Genomic DNA, 14,110 nt, shown 5'->3' with positions numbered 1-14,110 from the left:
GAAAGAATAAAAATGCCCATTTGACAAACGATAGGTGGGAAGTATGGGGAATGGGTATCCAGAGTCTGCTGGGATCTTGGTTACCTATTGGGGACCCCCAGACACCCAGACACACACACACATCCTTGTGTCCTGGGTGTCTCCTGGAACTCCCAGCGGGGTCCCACGGTGATCAGTTTGAGCTGGCTGGCTCACACAGTGGCCTCTACCTCCGTGGCCTCCTCCTCGTCCTCCAGCAGGCTGTAGGAGGCATGGCTCTGGCAGGGCCGCTGCAGCGGGTGGGCCAGCAGTTTGGCCATGCAATTATGTAGCTCCAGGGCTGGCCCAGATAGTGCCACCTCATACTTGTAGCTGGTCCCCTTGGTATCCAGGCTGCCCATGAAGGCAAACATATCCTGGGGGGTGGGAGGCAGAGAGGAGCAGGAGACTCAGCAGGGGTGCCATCAGAGGGATTCCCAGAGATGGAAGCATCAGGGGTGGGTGCCGAGTTTTTCAGGCCAAAAAACAAACAAAAATCACAGCATCCAGCAAACACTGCCCACCTTGTGCCCCCCCCCCCCCAGAAGTATCTGTCCTGGTGCCCTACCAGGAGGGACAGAAGGGTGCACATGAGCTCCCCTGTCCCTGTATGGGGCTCCCTGGAGAGGGAACTTTTTTTTTTTTTGCTCTTTTTGGGTCACACCCAGCAATGCTCAGGGGTTACTTCTGGCTCTGTACTCAGGAATTACTCCTGGCAGTGCTCGGGGGACCATATGGGATGCCAGAGATCGAACCCAGGATGGCCGCATGCAAGGCAAACGCCCTACCTGCTGTGCTATCGCTCTGGCCCCAAGAGGGAACTTTTGGTTTGGGTACTGAGGGATGAATAGGAGCCTGTTTTCTTGGGAAAGCTCACTGCAGGCTGGGAGAGGAGAGGCAAGGCACAGAGGGTGCTCCCTGCAGGAGGCCTGGGGCATACATCAGGTGCAGGGAGCAGGGTCTGCCCACAGCTGCCTGGGCCATGATGGTCGTGATCCCTGGGGGCAGGTGCTACGCACCTGGGAACCCTCACCTTCCAGCTAAGCTCCTCCTCTTTCTCCTCAGCACCGTTGTGGATGTACACGATGTCGAAGAAGAAATACGGGCACTGGAACATTTTCTGTGGGGGAGGAACCCCATGTCAGACCCGCTCCCTCCCACTCCGCCCCAGGCGTCTCACTGCTCCACCCCAGGCCAGGCCGAGCTCACCTTCATGGGCTCTGTCAGGGAGAACTGGGGCTGGCACGGAGGCCGGCTGTACACCAGGATGGTGCGGACCACGTATGGAGGAGGGATGGTCTGCACGTTCTCCGTGACAGGCAGCTCTGTCTTCTGTTGGCTGGAGCCCCGCATGGCAGAGGCGGCTGGAGTCAGGCCACACAGGCCGAGAGCCCAGCCGCTCCCCTTGCTCTTTCTGCCCTGCACCCCCCCACTGCCAGGGAAGCCTCTGCAGACCCTTGGGGGCCTGTCTGGGTCTGGTGTGAAGATTTCAGAGACAAGCGCGCCTCTTTTTCAGGGAGAGCCTCCACAGTTAAGGAGCAAAGCTTCTCAGCCACAGCAGGGATAGCTGGTCCCAGACCACCACCATGGACAGGCCACGTGCTAGGTTTCTGGCAATATAGGGGCCCCTGCCTGGGCAGATGGCGCACCTGCCTGGGCAGATGGCGCACCTGCCTGGGCAGAGTACTCTGGGCACCTCCCAGGAGTCATGGGTGTGGTGGCTCAAAAAAGCAAAAATAAAAGAAAACGGAAAAAAACATGGGCCCACAGGTTAAGAATGACATTTTACATTTCCAAAGAGATTGAGAAAAATGATTAGAATGTCAGTGCTCCCAGAGTCACCAGAAGGGCCACGCCCACAATATCCGACCACACCCACAATTCAGTCACACCCGCTGAACATTTGCCACGCCTACAACCTAACCCAGACAACTTGGCCAGGCCCCACACCTAAACCACACCCACACAACTTGGCCATGCCCTACACAATCACACCCCTGTAATTTGATAACGCCCACACAACCTAACCCCGCCCCATGCCCAGTCACGCCCCTGGCCTGGACCCGGGGGCCCTGCAAGTCTGACAACTCATTTGCAATGAGTGGGAGAATCACGAAGATGGGGGCTCACATGAGGTTGAAGAGACCTTCCAGGTCTGGAGGAGATGCTAAGGAGAAGGCAGGAGAGGAGCACTGGTGGGCAGGGGTCTTAGAGCCACCTGGTGGGGTGCCACTGTCCCTGGACATGCCACTTGAATCCCCCACCCTTTTCACCCAGCAGGGTTCAGGGCGCTGGACCTGCGATGTCTGGTGACATGAAGATCCTACCTGGGCGGTTGCTCTCCTCACAGTGAGAGAACCACCCGGTCCCCCACGCCCCACATCCTATTTCTTGTTTTCTGTCTTGGGGTCCCCACACCTGTGCTGAGGTGGTGCGGGCCGGCTGCATGCGCAGCCTGGACAGTGAGTGCTGGGCTCGCTGCGGCCTGACTGCTTCCCGTCTACACTAGGGCCTCCTGGTGCATCACCATGAGCGCAGCACATTTGGTGGTGGAGACCGAGCCCAACCTGGGGGCTGGGGCCACAGTTGCAGTGCTCAGGGGAACCACGTGCAGCTGTGGGGTTCACGCAGAGGCTGGTGGCCCGTGAGGCTGCAGCTTCAGCTTTGCCGTGTCCAGACCCTGCAGGGTCAGATCATAACGCTGCCCAGGGGAGGGTCAGGTCGCTCTCCACCCGGCAACCGGCGGTGCAAACAGGTGCGCACATGCGCAGAAGGATGCGCAGAAGGATACTGCAGGCGGAGCAGGGTGCAGTCTCCAGGTCGTACAGGCAGCTGCAGAGCTCGCGGGGGTCTGAGGTGAGGCCGGACAGCTGCAGGACACACGTACAGGGCTCGCGAGGGGTGCGCGGCAAATCCCCCGCCCCGCCCCCACCCGGCCTCTGCACCCCCGGCCGCAGCTCACGCACCCAGGCCATGTCGTCATTCACCACCACCAGCGCGAACTCGTGGCTCTTGTCGATCTTGTGCTTGGTGCGCACAAACATCTCGATCATCTTCTGGGACACGTTCAGGGCGTTGGTCTTGGAGCTGGGGGTGGAGCCAAGGCTGGGGCTGCGCCGGACCCCCCCTCACCGACCATCCTTGGGGTCCTCCACAGGGAGGGAGTGGGGTGGCCCCTGGGACTGCAGCTCGACCTTCCCCACTGCTGGGTGGCCTCACCCGCTGCGGGATCCCCGCACCCCGCTTACCCCTGAGGGACTCCTGCAGCTCACTCACTTGCAGGGGGACCTCCACACCCCGCTCACCCCTGGGGGCCCACCATGGCCCCTCACCCGTTGAAGGATTCCAGCTTCGGCAATGCCATCTCCTCTGCCAGGTCCAGGCAGATGATCTGCACGGGTAGGAAGGATGTGGGCGCCATGATGGAGAGAGGGCCAGGCACTCCCCACCCTGCCCTCACCCTCTCAGCAGGCCCGGCAGAAAGGGCATGAGGATGACCCCCAAGTTCCAGACCCAGCACTCCAAGGACAGCAGCAAGGTTGGGGGGCAGCAGTTGGGAGCAGGCTGGAACCAGAAGCCCAGAACCAATGAAACGGCCCAATGGGCCAATCTGGGGAGCCTGCGGGTGGAGATCGGCGCCCTTGGCTCTGCCTCAGCTCCTCTGTGTGAGGACACAGATTTAGCCCCTGACACGGGCACTGGCCCACAGGGAACATATGCCAACTCAAGGCAGTGCTGTACGACTAGCCCCCACTCACCACCTTCTCTGGACAGTTGACCCTTGGTGTCCGGACATGGACCTCGGGTGTGGCCAGGGGCACCTGCCAGGGCTTGGGACCAGTTCCGGAAGGGCCAGGGGGGCCGTCATCTGCACTGGCTGCCTCGCCTTCGCCCTCACTGCGGCTGCCCACACTGGCCTGGGCCCCCAGCGCTCGGTCCTCTGCCCCCTCGGGGTTGGAGCGTGTGGGGGGCCTGGGCTCTGCCGCTGCCTGCTCCTCCTCTTCCTCCTCCTCTTCCTCCTCCTCTTCTGCCGGACTGATGGACTCGGCCACCTCCATGGCTCCCGAGTGGCCCGGTGGAGCAGACACGGGGGAAGCCAGGGTCCTCTGCTTCTGGATGTCGAAAGTCATCGGATTATGGGGCACAAGGGCTTCTTGACCGCCTGTATGCCCTGGTATGCGGCTCCTGTCAGCGGCCACTTTTCCCTGCCCCTCCTCGGCTAGGCGGCACCTCTGACCACTGCATGGTTCACCAAGGGGCCCAGGATCCCATGGAGGCCTGAGCATCCTGCTTGTCTGGAGCTGCCAGGAGCCCCTTTTGCCAGCCTGATGTGATGCTCATCCAGAACACAACACAGACCCTGGGGCGCGCCTGGCGACAACCATGTCTGAAATCCACCCCACTGGTTTCCCTTTCTTGCTCAAGCCAGACAGAACTGGGGTTTCTGTTACCTGAAACTCTTGGTAATCAAGGAATAAGCACCTCTAGGACTCTCCCCGGGGCGCTGGGCGGTCCAGAGAGGCTTCTGCAGAGAGCGGCAGGGAACGGTATAGGGCCTAGGAGGAAAGTCAGGGCGCCGGTGGCACCGCCAGCCTGGCTCTCGGCGCGCCCCGCAGCCCCAACAAAGCCGCAAGCGGGATGGAAGCGAAGCCGCAGAAAGCCAGAACTCGCGGAGGAGCCAGGCGCGGCGCGGGGCCCTCTAGGACCAGGTCGCCACGCTGTCAACACCCACTTTCTCGCTCACGGACGCCTGCGCCGCCTTTCAACCCGGCCGCCCGCTGCTAGGAAGCCGCCATCTTCGTGACCGGAAGTGACGACATCAGCGCCCCGCCTCCTGGGAAATGTAGTTCAACGGGGCGGGCAAGCGGGCTTCTCGCGAGGCCAGGGCACCGATAGGCTAGGACTGCGCCGGAGTGAGTTTGGGTCTTTGATGGACAGGGAAAGGGACGGGCGGAGTTTTCTTGTTTCTGGCTACGATTGGGAAGGGCCTGAACCGCGGGGAGGGCCTGAGATGGGATGGACAGGGAGCGGGACGAGCCCTGGAAGTTAATTGGGCGGAGCTTTCACAATTCTGATCGGTGATTGGCTGGGACGCGGAGGGCGAGGGAGGTTTCGTGCGGACTGGCCTCGCTTCCCGGTGACAAATGAATTGGGACTGAGCTGGCCCCGGGAGTGAGGACACGCGGGGCCGGCTAGTGATTGGTGGAGGAGCGGTGGCTCTCAGTGAGGGGCAGGATTTTGTGGCCAGGGTGCTTATGGCCGAGGGCCCCTCCCAGTTGTCCGGTTCGGCTGACTCCTTGTTTTACGCACATTTGCAGAAACCCAAACGATGGAGCCGGAAGTTTTCCTCAAACTACCTTTCTTCTTCCAACACACGCACGAGCTTTTTCAGCCCCCAGCCCTGTAAAGAACACTGGCCTTCGTTTTCTCTGTCTGTCAGTGACCGCCAGGGGCTGTTGGCCATGGAGGAAAGAGAATCCCACAGGACTGGGGCGTGGAGGGCCCGGAGGGTGGAACTCACAGATTCATGGAGGCTGTGGGAACTGCTGTGGGAACCCGGAACAGCGGGGGGGGGGGGGGGGGGGGGGAGCGGGGAAGGGGACCCTGACTGCAGAGAGCTCCACCACATCCCTCTCTCCAGCCCTGGTTGTTATTTTGGTTCTAATTTAGCGCTATACTGTGATGGGGGCTGCCAGGTGTGGTACCTGAGTCTTGTGGGGAAGCTGAGGCTTCAGGTGACATAGCATGCACTCCTCACGACCCCCAGCAAGCCTTTTCCAGACTGGAGAGCTCAAACTATATCCTGAGGGCAGCAGGGAGCCAGGGAGGGTGTGTGATCGGGAGGCACAGACAGCCATCTCTGGGGCCTGGGTGGGGAAGGGAGTGGAGTCACTGCGCAATCAGGGAGGGGGCAGGGCTGGCGCCCAGGTCATGGGGTGGAGGCCCATTAGAGGTAGGTGTGGGGAGGGACAGATGTGGAGCCCATCTAAGTAATGAGGCTGCTCTTATGCTGCTGGGACAATGGCTGGTACCTGCGTGGACAGCAGAGAAGGAGAAGGGGCCTGAGTCCCCCAGGTACCCAGACATGTGCTTAAAAACTCAGCAGAGATAGAGTGGAGAGACATCTCAGAGATAGGGTACTTGCCTGGCATTTCACCACCCTCAGTCTGAATTCCCAGCACAGAGCCACGAATAAGCCTGGGCATGGCCTGAAGCAAGCCACAAGCCTTGAGTGGGAATAGTGTCTGAGCACCACCAGGTGTGATCCCCAATCGTAGAAAACCTCAGTGGATATTGTTGAAAAAAGCTCCTGGGGCTGGAGCAATAGCACAGCAGGTAGGGCGTTCGCCTTGCACACCGCCAACCCGAATTCAATTACCAGCATCCCATATGGTTCCCTGAGCACTGCCAGGAGTAATTCCTGAGTACAGAGTCAGGAGTAACCCCTGTGCATCGCTGGGTGTGACCCAAAAGCAAAAAAATAAAAATGCTCCTGTCCCTGACACTTCACAGCTGAGGGAACTAGGGTCAGCCTGGGCATTGCCCACTGGAAGCTTCAATCCCACATCTGTGCTGGTCCTGATAGGAATGAAAACTGTGTGTGCATGCACAGACACGTACAGATACACACAGAGACATGCTCACAAACACATGCACAGACACACATATGCTCACGCAATCACACAGACACACCACACACACATGCACACAAAGAAATGGACAGACACAGGGTCCAGAGTGATAGTACAGCAGGTAGAACATTTGCCTCGTGTCCAGCCAACCCAGGTTCAATCCCCAGCATCCCATATGGTCCCCTGGCACCACTAGAAATAAATTCTGAGCACAGAGTCAGAAGTAACTCCTGACAATCGCTGGGTGTGGCCCAAAAATCAAAAGAAAAAAAGAAAAGAAATGGACAGACACACAGACAGACACAGATATGCACAAAACACATAGGCATGCACACAGACGCATACATTCATAGACATGCATAGACACACAGACACACAAGGCACACTTAGACTCTCATACAGACAGGCACATACATGAACACACACACACACATACAGGCACAGACATACACACAAACACCTATGGTACACAGACACACACATGCATACACAACACACATACACAGATATGTAGGCTCTGCCTCAGGGACACTGGGGGGGACACTGGGCAGACCCCTGGGACACTGTGGCTCTGGCAGTGAGATCCAAGGGTTCAAGGAGGGACCCCCAGACCTGGAGGCCCCCATAGTAGCAGGAGGAAGCTGAGGAGGAAACAGCACAATGACGGAGCACGTGACCGGGATAGGGGCTTCCTGTGCCCAGCCCCTCCCAGGCTTGAGTGGCCTGAGTGACTCCTGAGAGTACCCAGTGGACGTTCAGGTCCTCCAAGAGTGGCCCCACGGGACAGAGACTACAAGTGGCTGAGGGACCCTCTACAGCCAGGCACAGCTGACGCGGAGGAACAGAGGTGATGGGGCTGGAAGGAGACCTGGGAGGGACCATCTTTGGCCCCTGGAGAAGTGGTGAGCCGCCTGTCCCGGCAGGCGTCCCAGTATGGGGGCACATTAGGGCTGGCCTCAGAGGGGCTCGTCTGAGCCCAGGAGAAAGCACTGACCACTAATCTCTGCAGACATGAGCGCCCGGGCCACGCGGCCCCGAAGCCGCCGAGGGAGGCATGCACCGCCCGTGAGTATCCCCATGGCCATACCCCACTTAGGGGCCCCCAGACCCATGGCTGCTGACTCAGAGCAGCGACCCTTGGCAGGGGGAGCTGGATCCGGTGGTGGAGAGCTCGGAGGAGACTGAAGTGGCTGGCCGGAGTACGGGCCCAGGAGCCGGCTCAGCCACTGATCCGGCCCAGGAGGTGAAACCGGAACTGCAGGGTGTGGACCTGGAGCCGCCCCCAGGGCATAGCCCCCAAGGCAGGTAGGGCCCCTGAGTGGACCACCGCATGCATATGCTTCCCTCTGGCTCCTGCCAGACTGCCCCAGAGGGTTCCATTTCCAGAACCTTCCATCTCCCACTGCTCCCCAGTGTACACGCAGAAGCAGATGAGGATGGTGGCAAGGTCCTCCTGGAGCTGGCTGAGCCGGCCAGCCAGACGCCCCAGACCCCCCAGGCCAGGGAGCCCCCAGGCCCTACAGATGTGTTTGAGAAGCTGCAGGACGTGCTCTGTTCCCTGGAGGCCGCAGCCACTGCCTGGCGTGTCCAGCCCCAACCCCAGCAGGCAGAGGGCGGCGGCCCGGGGACAGGGAGGCCCGCAACGGAGGCAGGTCCCAGGGGCCTGCAGCGTGAGGCCGCCGGGCTGGCGGAGAGAAACGCGTGGCTGCGTCTGGCCCTGGAGAGCCGAGAGGCAGAGCTGGCGCGCGTGCAGGCCGAGAAGGAGAGCGCGCAGAGAGAGGTGAGTGGCCACAGCCCCTGCCCGCCCTGTTCGATGGAGGAGGCAAACATGGCCGCAACTCAGTGCCACCTTCCAAGAAACTTGCCTGGGCTGTGCAGGACTCGGCCTGAGCAGGGAGAAGCCGGGCCCGGCGATCTCATTCACGGGGTCTCCACAAGACACGTGGGCACAGAGACTGCAGCGAGGCAGCACCAGCGTTATGCGAACCTGACCCTCACTTGGCTCCCAGCACAACACAGGGGTCCCTGGAGCCATCCAGGAGGGAGCCCTGAGCACAGACTTGGGAGTGAACCCAGAGCACAGAGCCAGGAGTAATCCCTGAGCACAGAGCTGGGAGTCAGCCCTGAGCACAGAGCCAGGAGTGAGGCCTGAGCACAGAGCCAGAAGTGAGCCCTGAGCACAGAGCCAGAAGTGAGCCCTGAGCACAGAGCCGGGAGTCAGCCCTGAGCATAGAGCCAGTAGTCAGCCCTGAGCACAGAGCTGAGAGTGAGCCCTGAGCACAGAGCCAGGAGTGAGTTCTGATCATAGAGCCAGGAATGAACACTGGACATGGGGCCAGGAGTGACCACTGAGCCGCGGCAGGGACAGTGTTGTTGCAGCTGTAACCCAGGCAGGCCTGAGGGAGGTGACTGCGTGTCTGGATTGTTCCAGGAAGGGCCCGGAGGCCAGTGGGGGCAGGAGAGAGAGACAGGAGGTAGTGGCTGACCTGGCCTTCAGGCCTGTGGTTGAGGATGGAGGGCAGCAGGGCAGGAGCCCCCCAGGAACAGAGCTGGAGGGGGCATGGCAGTTAGAAGGACACTGGGGTGTTCTCGGTGGGTGTGGAGACCCCAATTCTCAGCCCCGCCCCTTCCTAGGTGCAGGAGCTTCAGAATTTCCTGCTGACTCTGGAGCCGGCCCAGCCCTTGGCCCAAGGCCAAGGCCCCAGCTCCTGCAGTGACCCCAGCAGCCCTGGGGCTGAGCCGTGGGGGACCGAGGTGAGTGGGGGCACTTCAACCAGCTCCCGAGCACCAGAGCGGAGAGCTCTGCCTGACACGACTGTGCTTCACACAGGGGGGCCCGTGTGACCCCAGTATTCTGCAGCCCCTGGGAAACTGTTGTTGTTGTTTACCCTCTAGTGCTTTGGGCCACGCCCAGCTGTGCTCAGGGCTTCCTCTGGGCTCTGCACTCAGGAACTCAGCAGCGGCTTGGGGAAACTTAAGGGATGGAACCGAGGTCCTGCCCCCCTTGCAGTCCTATAGCTTTGGCCCCTGGGGGACTTCTGGGAGCAGGCAGTGGGCACAGCCCGGTGGGACATTGCAACCGACCCCAAAGCAGCAGATAGAATGCATGCATGTGACCTTGCGCTCACATGCCGGGGTCTGGGTGCCGAGGCTCAGAGCCTGGTTATAGAACCCGAAAGTTTCATGACTGGGGGAGGGGGAAACATGCCCTGACCATCGGGGTGACACAAACCTTCTCCCTACCAGGACAGTCCCTTTCCCCTCGCTCAACCCCTGCTCCGGCGGCTGAGAAGTGCCCCCAGCGCCCAGCTGCTGGCCACCCCTTGCAGCGTCCCCAAGTCCCGCGTCCTGGAGATGCAGCTGGAGCAGCTGCGGGGGTGAGCAAGCCTGTGCCACGGGTGGGGGTGTGGAGGCTGGGACTGGCCCCCACGGTGGGGCTCATGGCCCTGCTCCCCACTCTGGAAGCAGCAGCATTGAGAAGCTCAAGTGCTTCAACCGCCTGCTGTCGGCCGTGCTCCAGGGCTGCAAGGGCCGGTGTGAAGCCCTCAGCATGCAGCTTGGCCAGCGGGAGGCAGAGGCCACTGTGCTCCGCCTAGCCCTGCAGGACAGGTGGGTGCAGCTCATTCATGGCCGGAGGCCCTGGCGGGTGCCCAGAGATGCCCCCATCCCAAGAGATACCTGAACCTAAGCCCCCAACTCACCTCGTCTGGGGAGTCCGGGCAGCTGTCTTAGTCCGCATGTCCTGGAAGTGGGTTGCTGCTCCCCGAGGGGGAAGGGGAGGGCTCCCCGGCAGCCCACCTCCAGGCGCGGTGGACGTCCCAGGGCGCTCAGGAGCCCATGTCCACCAGTGAGAGCTGCGAGAGAGCCTACGGCAGCCTGTTCGCCCTGTGGGCTGCAGCGTCCCCCGGGGAGCTGGAGGTGGCCGAGCAAGAGGCACAGAGGCTGCTGGCCCAGGATGGAGACACGTGGCGGGGCACCCTGCCCAGGTGCCGACCCTTCTTGGGGTGTGGGAGAGTGGGGGGTGGGTTGGGGCAGGCAGGAAGAGGCAGGAGGCCCCTATGGATCACGGCAGCCTGAGGCTGGTGCCCACCCACTGATTGGCAGGAGCAGGACCACTCCTTGGGGTGAGGGTCCCCCTGGGGTCTGTACTCCCGCACCCACCAGCAGCCCCTGGTGATGACTCATCGTGAGGGCCCCAAGAGGGGAAGGGGTGGCCGCAGGACTGCTCCTCCAGCGCCTCTCCTTGCTCGGCAGCCCTGAGGGCAGCAGTGTGGACAGACCCACGACCCTGGAGGTGGCCACGCAGCTCCGGAGCCGAATCCGGTGCCTTCAGGAGCACCGGGCATTGCTGAAGATCCCCCCAGAGCCGGGCCCTACCCTGACACCCATGTCCACCGTGCCCCGTGCAGAAGCCATGGTCCAGGCCATCCTGGACACCCAGCCTGGCCCCGCACTGCCCCAGCTGGACAAGATCCAGATCCAGCAGGACCTGGCAGCCACCCGGGTACTCCTAGGGGGCTGGCTCTGGGCTCGGTGTTTCTTGGGGTTGGAGAGTTGAGACCCTTTGCCAAGAGGGACATGATCAGGAACCCCACTGCAAGAGGGGGTAGTCTGCTGGGCGCGGCCAGGCTTTCTAAAAGAACTGGGGCTGAGGTTTTGAGGGATGAGTAGGTGTTTGTCCTTTAGTATCCAGTTTCTCATAAAACTCTTAAATCTGGGGCTGGAGAGACCACACTGTGGTGAAGGTGCTTACCTTGCACACAGCCAACCGCAACTTGCATATGGTCAGCCCAGCACCACACGGGGGCGGGGTGCTCTCCTGAGCACAAAGGCCTGAATAATAGCCCATGGGCACCTCTACACGTATGTCCCTCTGGAAAGGGGGGGGGGGGACAAGGGGCGTATGGTCGGGCCCAGGGAAGAACCCGTGGCGAGGAGGATGCGCTCACTCTGCCTTGCCGCACTCCAGGAGAGCCTGGCGGACCTGATGCTGCGGCTGCAGCTGGTACAGAGGGAGAAGCGAGGCCTGGAGCTGCGGGAGGCGGCGCTGCGCGCCCAGGGCCCCGCGCATGCGCTGCTGCAGGCCCAGCTGCGGTGGGAGCTGGAGCTGCTCCAGGCGGGCTGCTCGGGCAGCAGCTCCGGGGACACCAGTGGCGCTGGGAGCAGCAGCGAGGATGATGACGAGGGCCTCCCCCCGGTGAGCTGCCCCGCTGGGGCTCTCCAGGTGACCTCTCCTCCCTTGCTCAGGGTCCAAGTCTGCCTGGCAGGGGCCACTCCTAGGGTCCAGTGTTCCTGCCTTTGGGCTGATGCTTTTTGGAGGGGTTGGGTCATACCTGGCAGTGCTTGGGGTGGAGTAGGGGCTCTGGTATGCAGCCTTGCACAGAGGTCAACCCCGCTCACCCCTCTGCCTCCGCGGCCACATTCCAGCCCCTTCTTCCTCCCAAGGCCGGCTTTCCTGTCTCCTTGTCATATGCTTAAGGCCTACAGTGACTTCCGGAACCTTCCTTCAAATCACATCCCCGAGACTTGGCCTGTGTGGGGTATTGACCAATCAATCTGTCAGCCTGAGCTCAGACCTTGCCCCCTCCCAGGCTAGATTCACCTCACCTGCTCCCCTCTCCCCTCAGCCATTGGTTTTCCGTGTGAGGGAATGGCCTTGGGGTGTCTGTGCAGTGGCTGCGGCTGGGATCCAAGGGGCCTGGCTGCTCTGGTGCCCAGCCTGGATGAGCACATACTTGCTCGCTCAGCTGAAGTCTGTGCGCCTTTGCCTCTACAGCACCCTCCTGCTGTCCCTGCGGGCAGTCAGAGCCTTGATGGTGGCTGGGTGAGCCAGGAGCAGGACCAGGAGAAGCTCGCCCAGGAACTGGCAGCATCCCTCACCCGGTGGGTGGCCACGCCCACCTTGGGAGCCAGCCGAGAGTGGGGGTGCATGTGAGAGTGTGGGGAGGGCTGTATGCAGATGTGGTTGCAAGGAAACACCTGGGCAGGAAAGTATCGACAGGTGTGTCCACATGTCTCGACATACATGGACACACATAGGAACATGTATATATTTTCACATGAAGCACCTGGGCATATGCATGCATGTGCACAAGTGTACCTGGTGTGTTCGCGGGAAGCCGCGCGGCAGGGAGCAGGCAGGCCGGCTGGCCGCCGGGCTCTGGCTCCACCTGCTCTCTCATCTGAGCAGGGCGCTGGACCTGCAGGAGCAGCTTCAGGCGCTGCGGGAGGAGCTGGAGCAGGTGGTTCACAAGGGAAGAGCCAGGCGCATGCAGAGTGCCGAGCTGAACCGAGAGTTGTGCAAAGCTCACAGGTGGGCACCTGCCTCTAGGACCTCTGACCGCGAGGGAACCCTGACTTTCTTGGACCTCAGCTGCTGCCCCTCAGCACCCCCCAAAAGCCTCCACTGGCTCCTTGCCTGACCCCGCCCCAGCCCAACCCATGGGCTCCGCCTACCTTGACCCCGCCCAATCCACCTGCCTGTCCCAGCCCAAGTTTGACCCCGCCCCTCCAGGCTCCTCCCCCGCTCACATGACTCCGCCCCTGTCCCTCCAACTCCGCCCACTCCCCCCCCACCCCGCAGCTCCCTGGTGCTGGCCTTCCGTGGTGCCCACCGGAAGCAGGAGGAACAGCGGCGGAAACTGGAGCAGCAGATGGCAATGATGGAGGCGCGACACGCTGAGGAGCTGGCGGGGCTGGAAGCCATGGCCCGGGCCCTGGGGAGAACCCCACGGCCCCTGCCCTCACGGCCCCCGCGGCCAGGGGAGACCTTCCTGTAAGCCCCCTCAGGGATCCGGACAGCTGCACGCTGTGACTGGCCCTGCCATAAAGGCCCTTGGACTCCTTTGCGGTGTTTGTGGCTGTGACTTGGCGATCTGGGACCTGTTTGGTGTAGTGGGATTTGGCAGGGTGGTGGGTGGTATGATGGGGATCTGTCACTGTCACTGTCACTGTCCTCCTGTTGTTCATCAGTTTGCTCGAGCGGGCCCAGTAACGTCTCCATTGGAGACTTTTGTTGTTACTGTGTTTGGCATATCAAATACATCACGGGTAGCTTGCCAGGCTCCGCTGTGCGGGCGAGATACTCTCGGTAGCTTGCCGGGCTCTCCAAGAGGGGCAGAGGAATTGAACTCGGGTCAGCCATGTTGGCTGCGTGCAAGGCAAATGCCCTACCACTGCTATCGCTCCAGCCCCCCGGAAAAGGCCCTGGGTGTTTGGAGGGCACCAGGCGGCCTGTGGAGGTGCCAGCAGACTGAGGGCGTCATGTCTGGCTGACGGGACAGGAATTGGGGTAGGAATGCAAGCACCAATGAAACCCCAATTCTCATGATCAAGATCCCTCTGTGGGCCCCTGGGATCAGGGCATTCACCAACCCTTGGCAGAGTCCCACAAAAAAGATGCCATACCTCAGGAAGAAGTCCCCGAGCAGAGTTCTGCAGGCTCTAGAACTTTCCGTGGG

General features: G+C 61.5%; 2 protein-coding genes across 7 annotated transcripts; one reads left to right on the top strand and one right to left on the bottom strand.

Moving 5' to 3' along the window:
• Nucleotide 1: 1 nt before the first annotated feature.
• BABAM1 (BRISC and BRCA1 A complex member 1) lies at nt 2-4,832 on the bottom strand. Of its 4 annotated transcripts, none has more exons than XM_056119804.1 (10): nt 4,751-4,832; nt 4,501-4,574; nt 3,777-4,130; nt 3,351-3,409; nt 2,985-3,105; nt 2,810-2,888; nt 2,149-2,173; nt 1,228-1,357; nt 1,052-1,138; nt 2-395 (listed from the first exon to the last, which is right to left on the bottom strand). In XM_056119804.1, exons 3-10 carry the CDS (start codon nt 4,074-4,076, stop codon nt 192-194), a joined length of 1,005 nt encoding a protein of 334 aa, XP_055975779.1. In that variant the 5' UTR covers nt 4,077-4,130; nt 4,501-4,574; nt 4,751-4,832; the 3' UTR covers nt 2-191. The 4 variants fall into 4 exon arrangements, with proteins under 4 accessions (XP_055975779.1, XP_055975778.1, XP_055975776.1 ...); XM_056119803.1 differs by having other exon boundaries at nt 3-395; nt 4,470-4,574; XM_056119801.1 differs by having other exon boundaries at nt 3-395; nt 4,470-4,826.
• Nucleotides 4,833-7,446: 2,614 nt separating this feature from the next.
• USHBP1 (USH1 protein network component harmonin binding protein 1) lies at nt 7,447-13,496 on the top strand. Of its 3 annotated transcripts, none has more exons than XM_056119778.1 (13): nt 7,447-7,497; nt 7,660-7,715; nt 7,795-7,955; nt 8,064-8,430; nt 9,285-9,404; nt 9,897-10,027; nt 10,116-10,259; nt 10,499-10,636; nt 10,905-11,154; nt 11,620-11,847; nt 12,427-12,533; nt 12,841-12,963; nt 13,234-13,496. In XM_056119778.1, the coding sequence occupies exons 2-13, from the start codon at nt 7,662-7,664 to the stop codon at nt 13,427-13,429; spliced, it is 2,019 nt and encodes a 672-aa protein (XP_055975753.1). In that variant the 5' UTR covers nt 7,447-7,497; nt 7,660-7,661; the 3' UTR covers nt 13,430-13,496. The 3 variants fall into 3 exon arrangements, with proteins under 3 accessions (XP_055975753.1, XP_055975755.1, XP_055975754.1); XM_056119780.1 differs by having other exon boundaries at nt 7,448-7,497; nt 10,119-10,259; XM_056119779.1 differs by lacking the exon at nt 7,447-7,497 and having other exon boundaries at nt 7,606-7,715.
• The last annotated feature ends 614 nt before the right edge of the window (nt 13,497-14,110 follow it).

Source organism: Sorex fumeus, unplaced genomic scaffold, assembly GCF_029834395.1.
Source record: "Sorex fumeus unplaced genomic scaffold, SorFum_2.1 ptg000041l, whole genome shotgun sequence".
Classification (NCBI taxonomy): domain Eukaryota; kingdom Metazoa; phylum Chordata; class Mammalia; order Eulipotyphla; family Soricidae; genus Sorex; species Sorex fumeus.
Note: the sequence above shows the minus strand (reverse complement) of the source record. Positions and strands in the feature narration are given on the sequence as shown.

Coding starts and splice junctions, on each gene's coding strand:
- BABAM1 (XM_056119804.1), bottom strand. CDS start 4,076: ATGGAGGTGGCCGAGTCCATCAGTCCGGCAGAAGAGGAGGAGGAAGAG. Junction 2,889..2,984: donor TGAATGACGACATGGCCTGG/GTGCGTGAGCTG, acceptor TGTGTCCTGCAG/CTGTCCGGCCTCACCTCAGA. Junction 1,139..1,227: donor CCCTGACAGAGCCCATGAAG/GTGAGCTCGGCC, acceptor CCTCCCCCACAG/AAAATGTTCCAGTGCCCGTA.
- USHBP1 (XM_056119778.1), top strand. CDS start 7,662: ATGAGCGCCCGGGCCACGCGGCCCCGAAGCCGCCGAGGGAGGCATGCA. Junction 7,956..8,063: donor GGGCATAGCCCCCAAGGCAG/GTAGGGCCCCTG, acceptor ACTGCTCCCCAG/TGTACACGCAGAAGCAGATG. Junction 9,405..9,896: donor CTGAGCCGTGGGGGACCGAG/GTGAGTGGGGGC, acceptor TCTCCCTACCAG/GACAGTCCCTTTCCCCTCGC.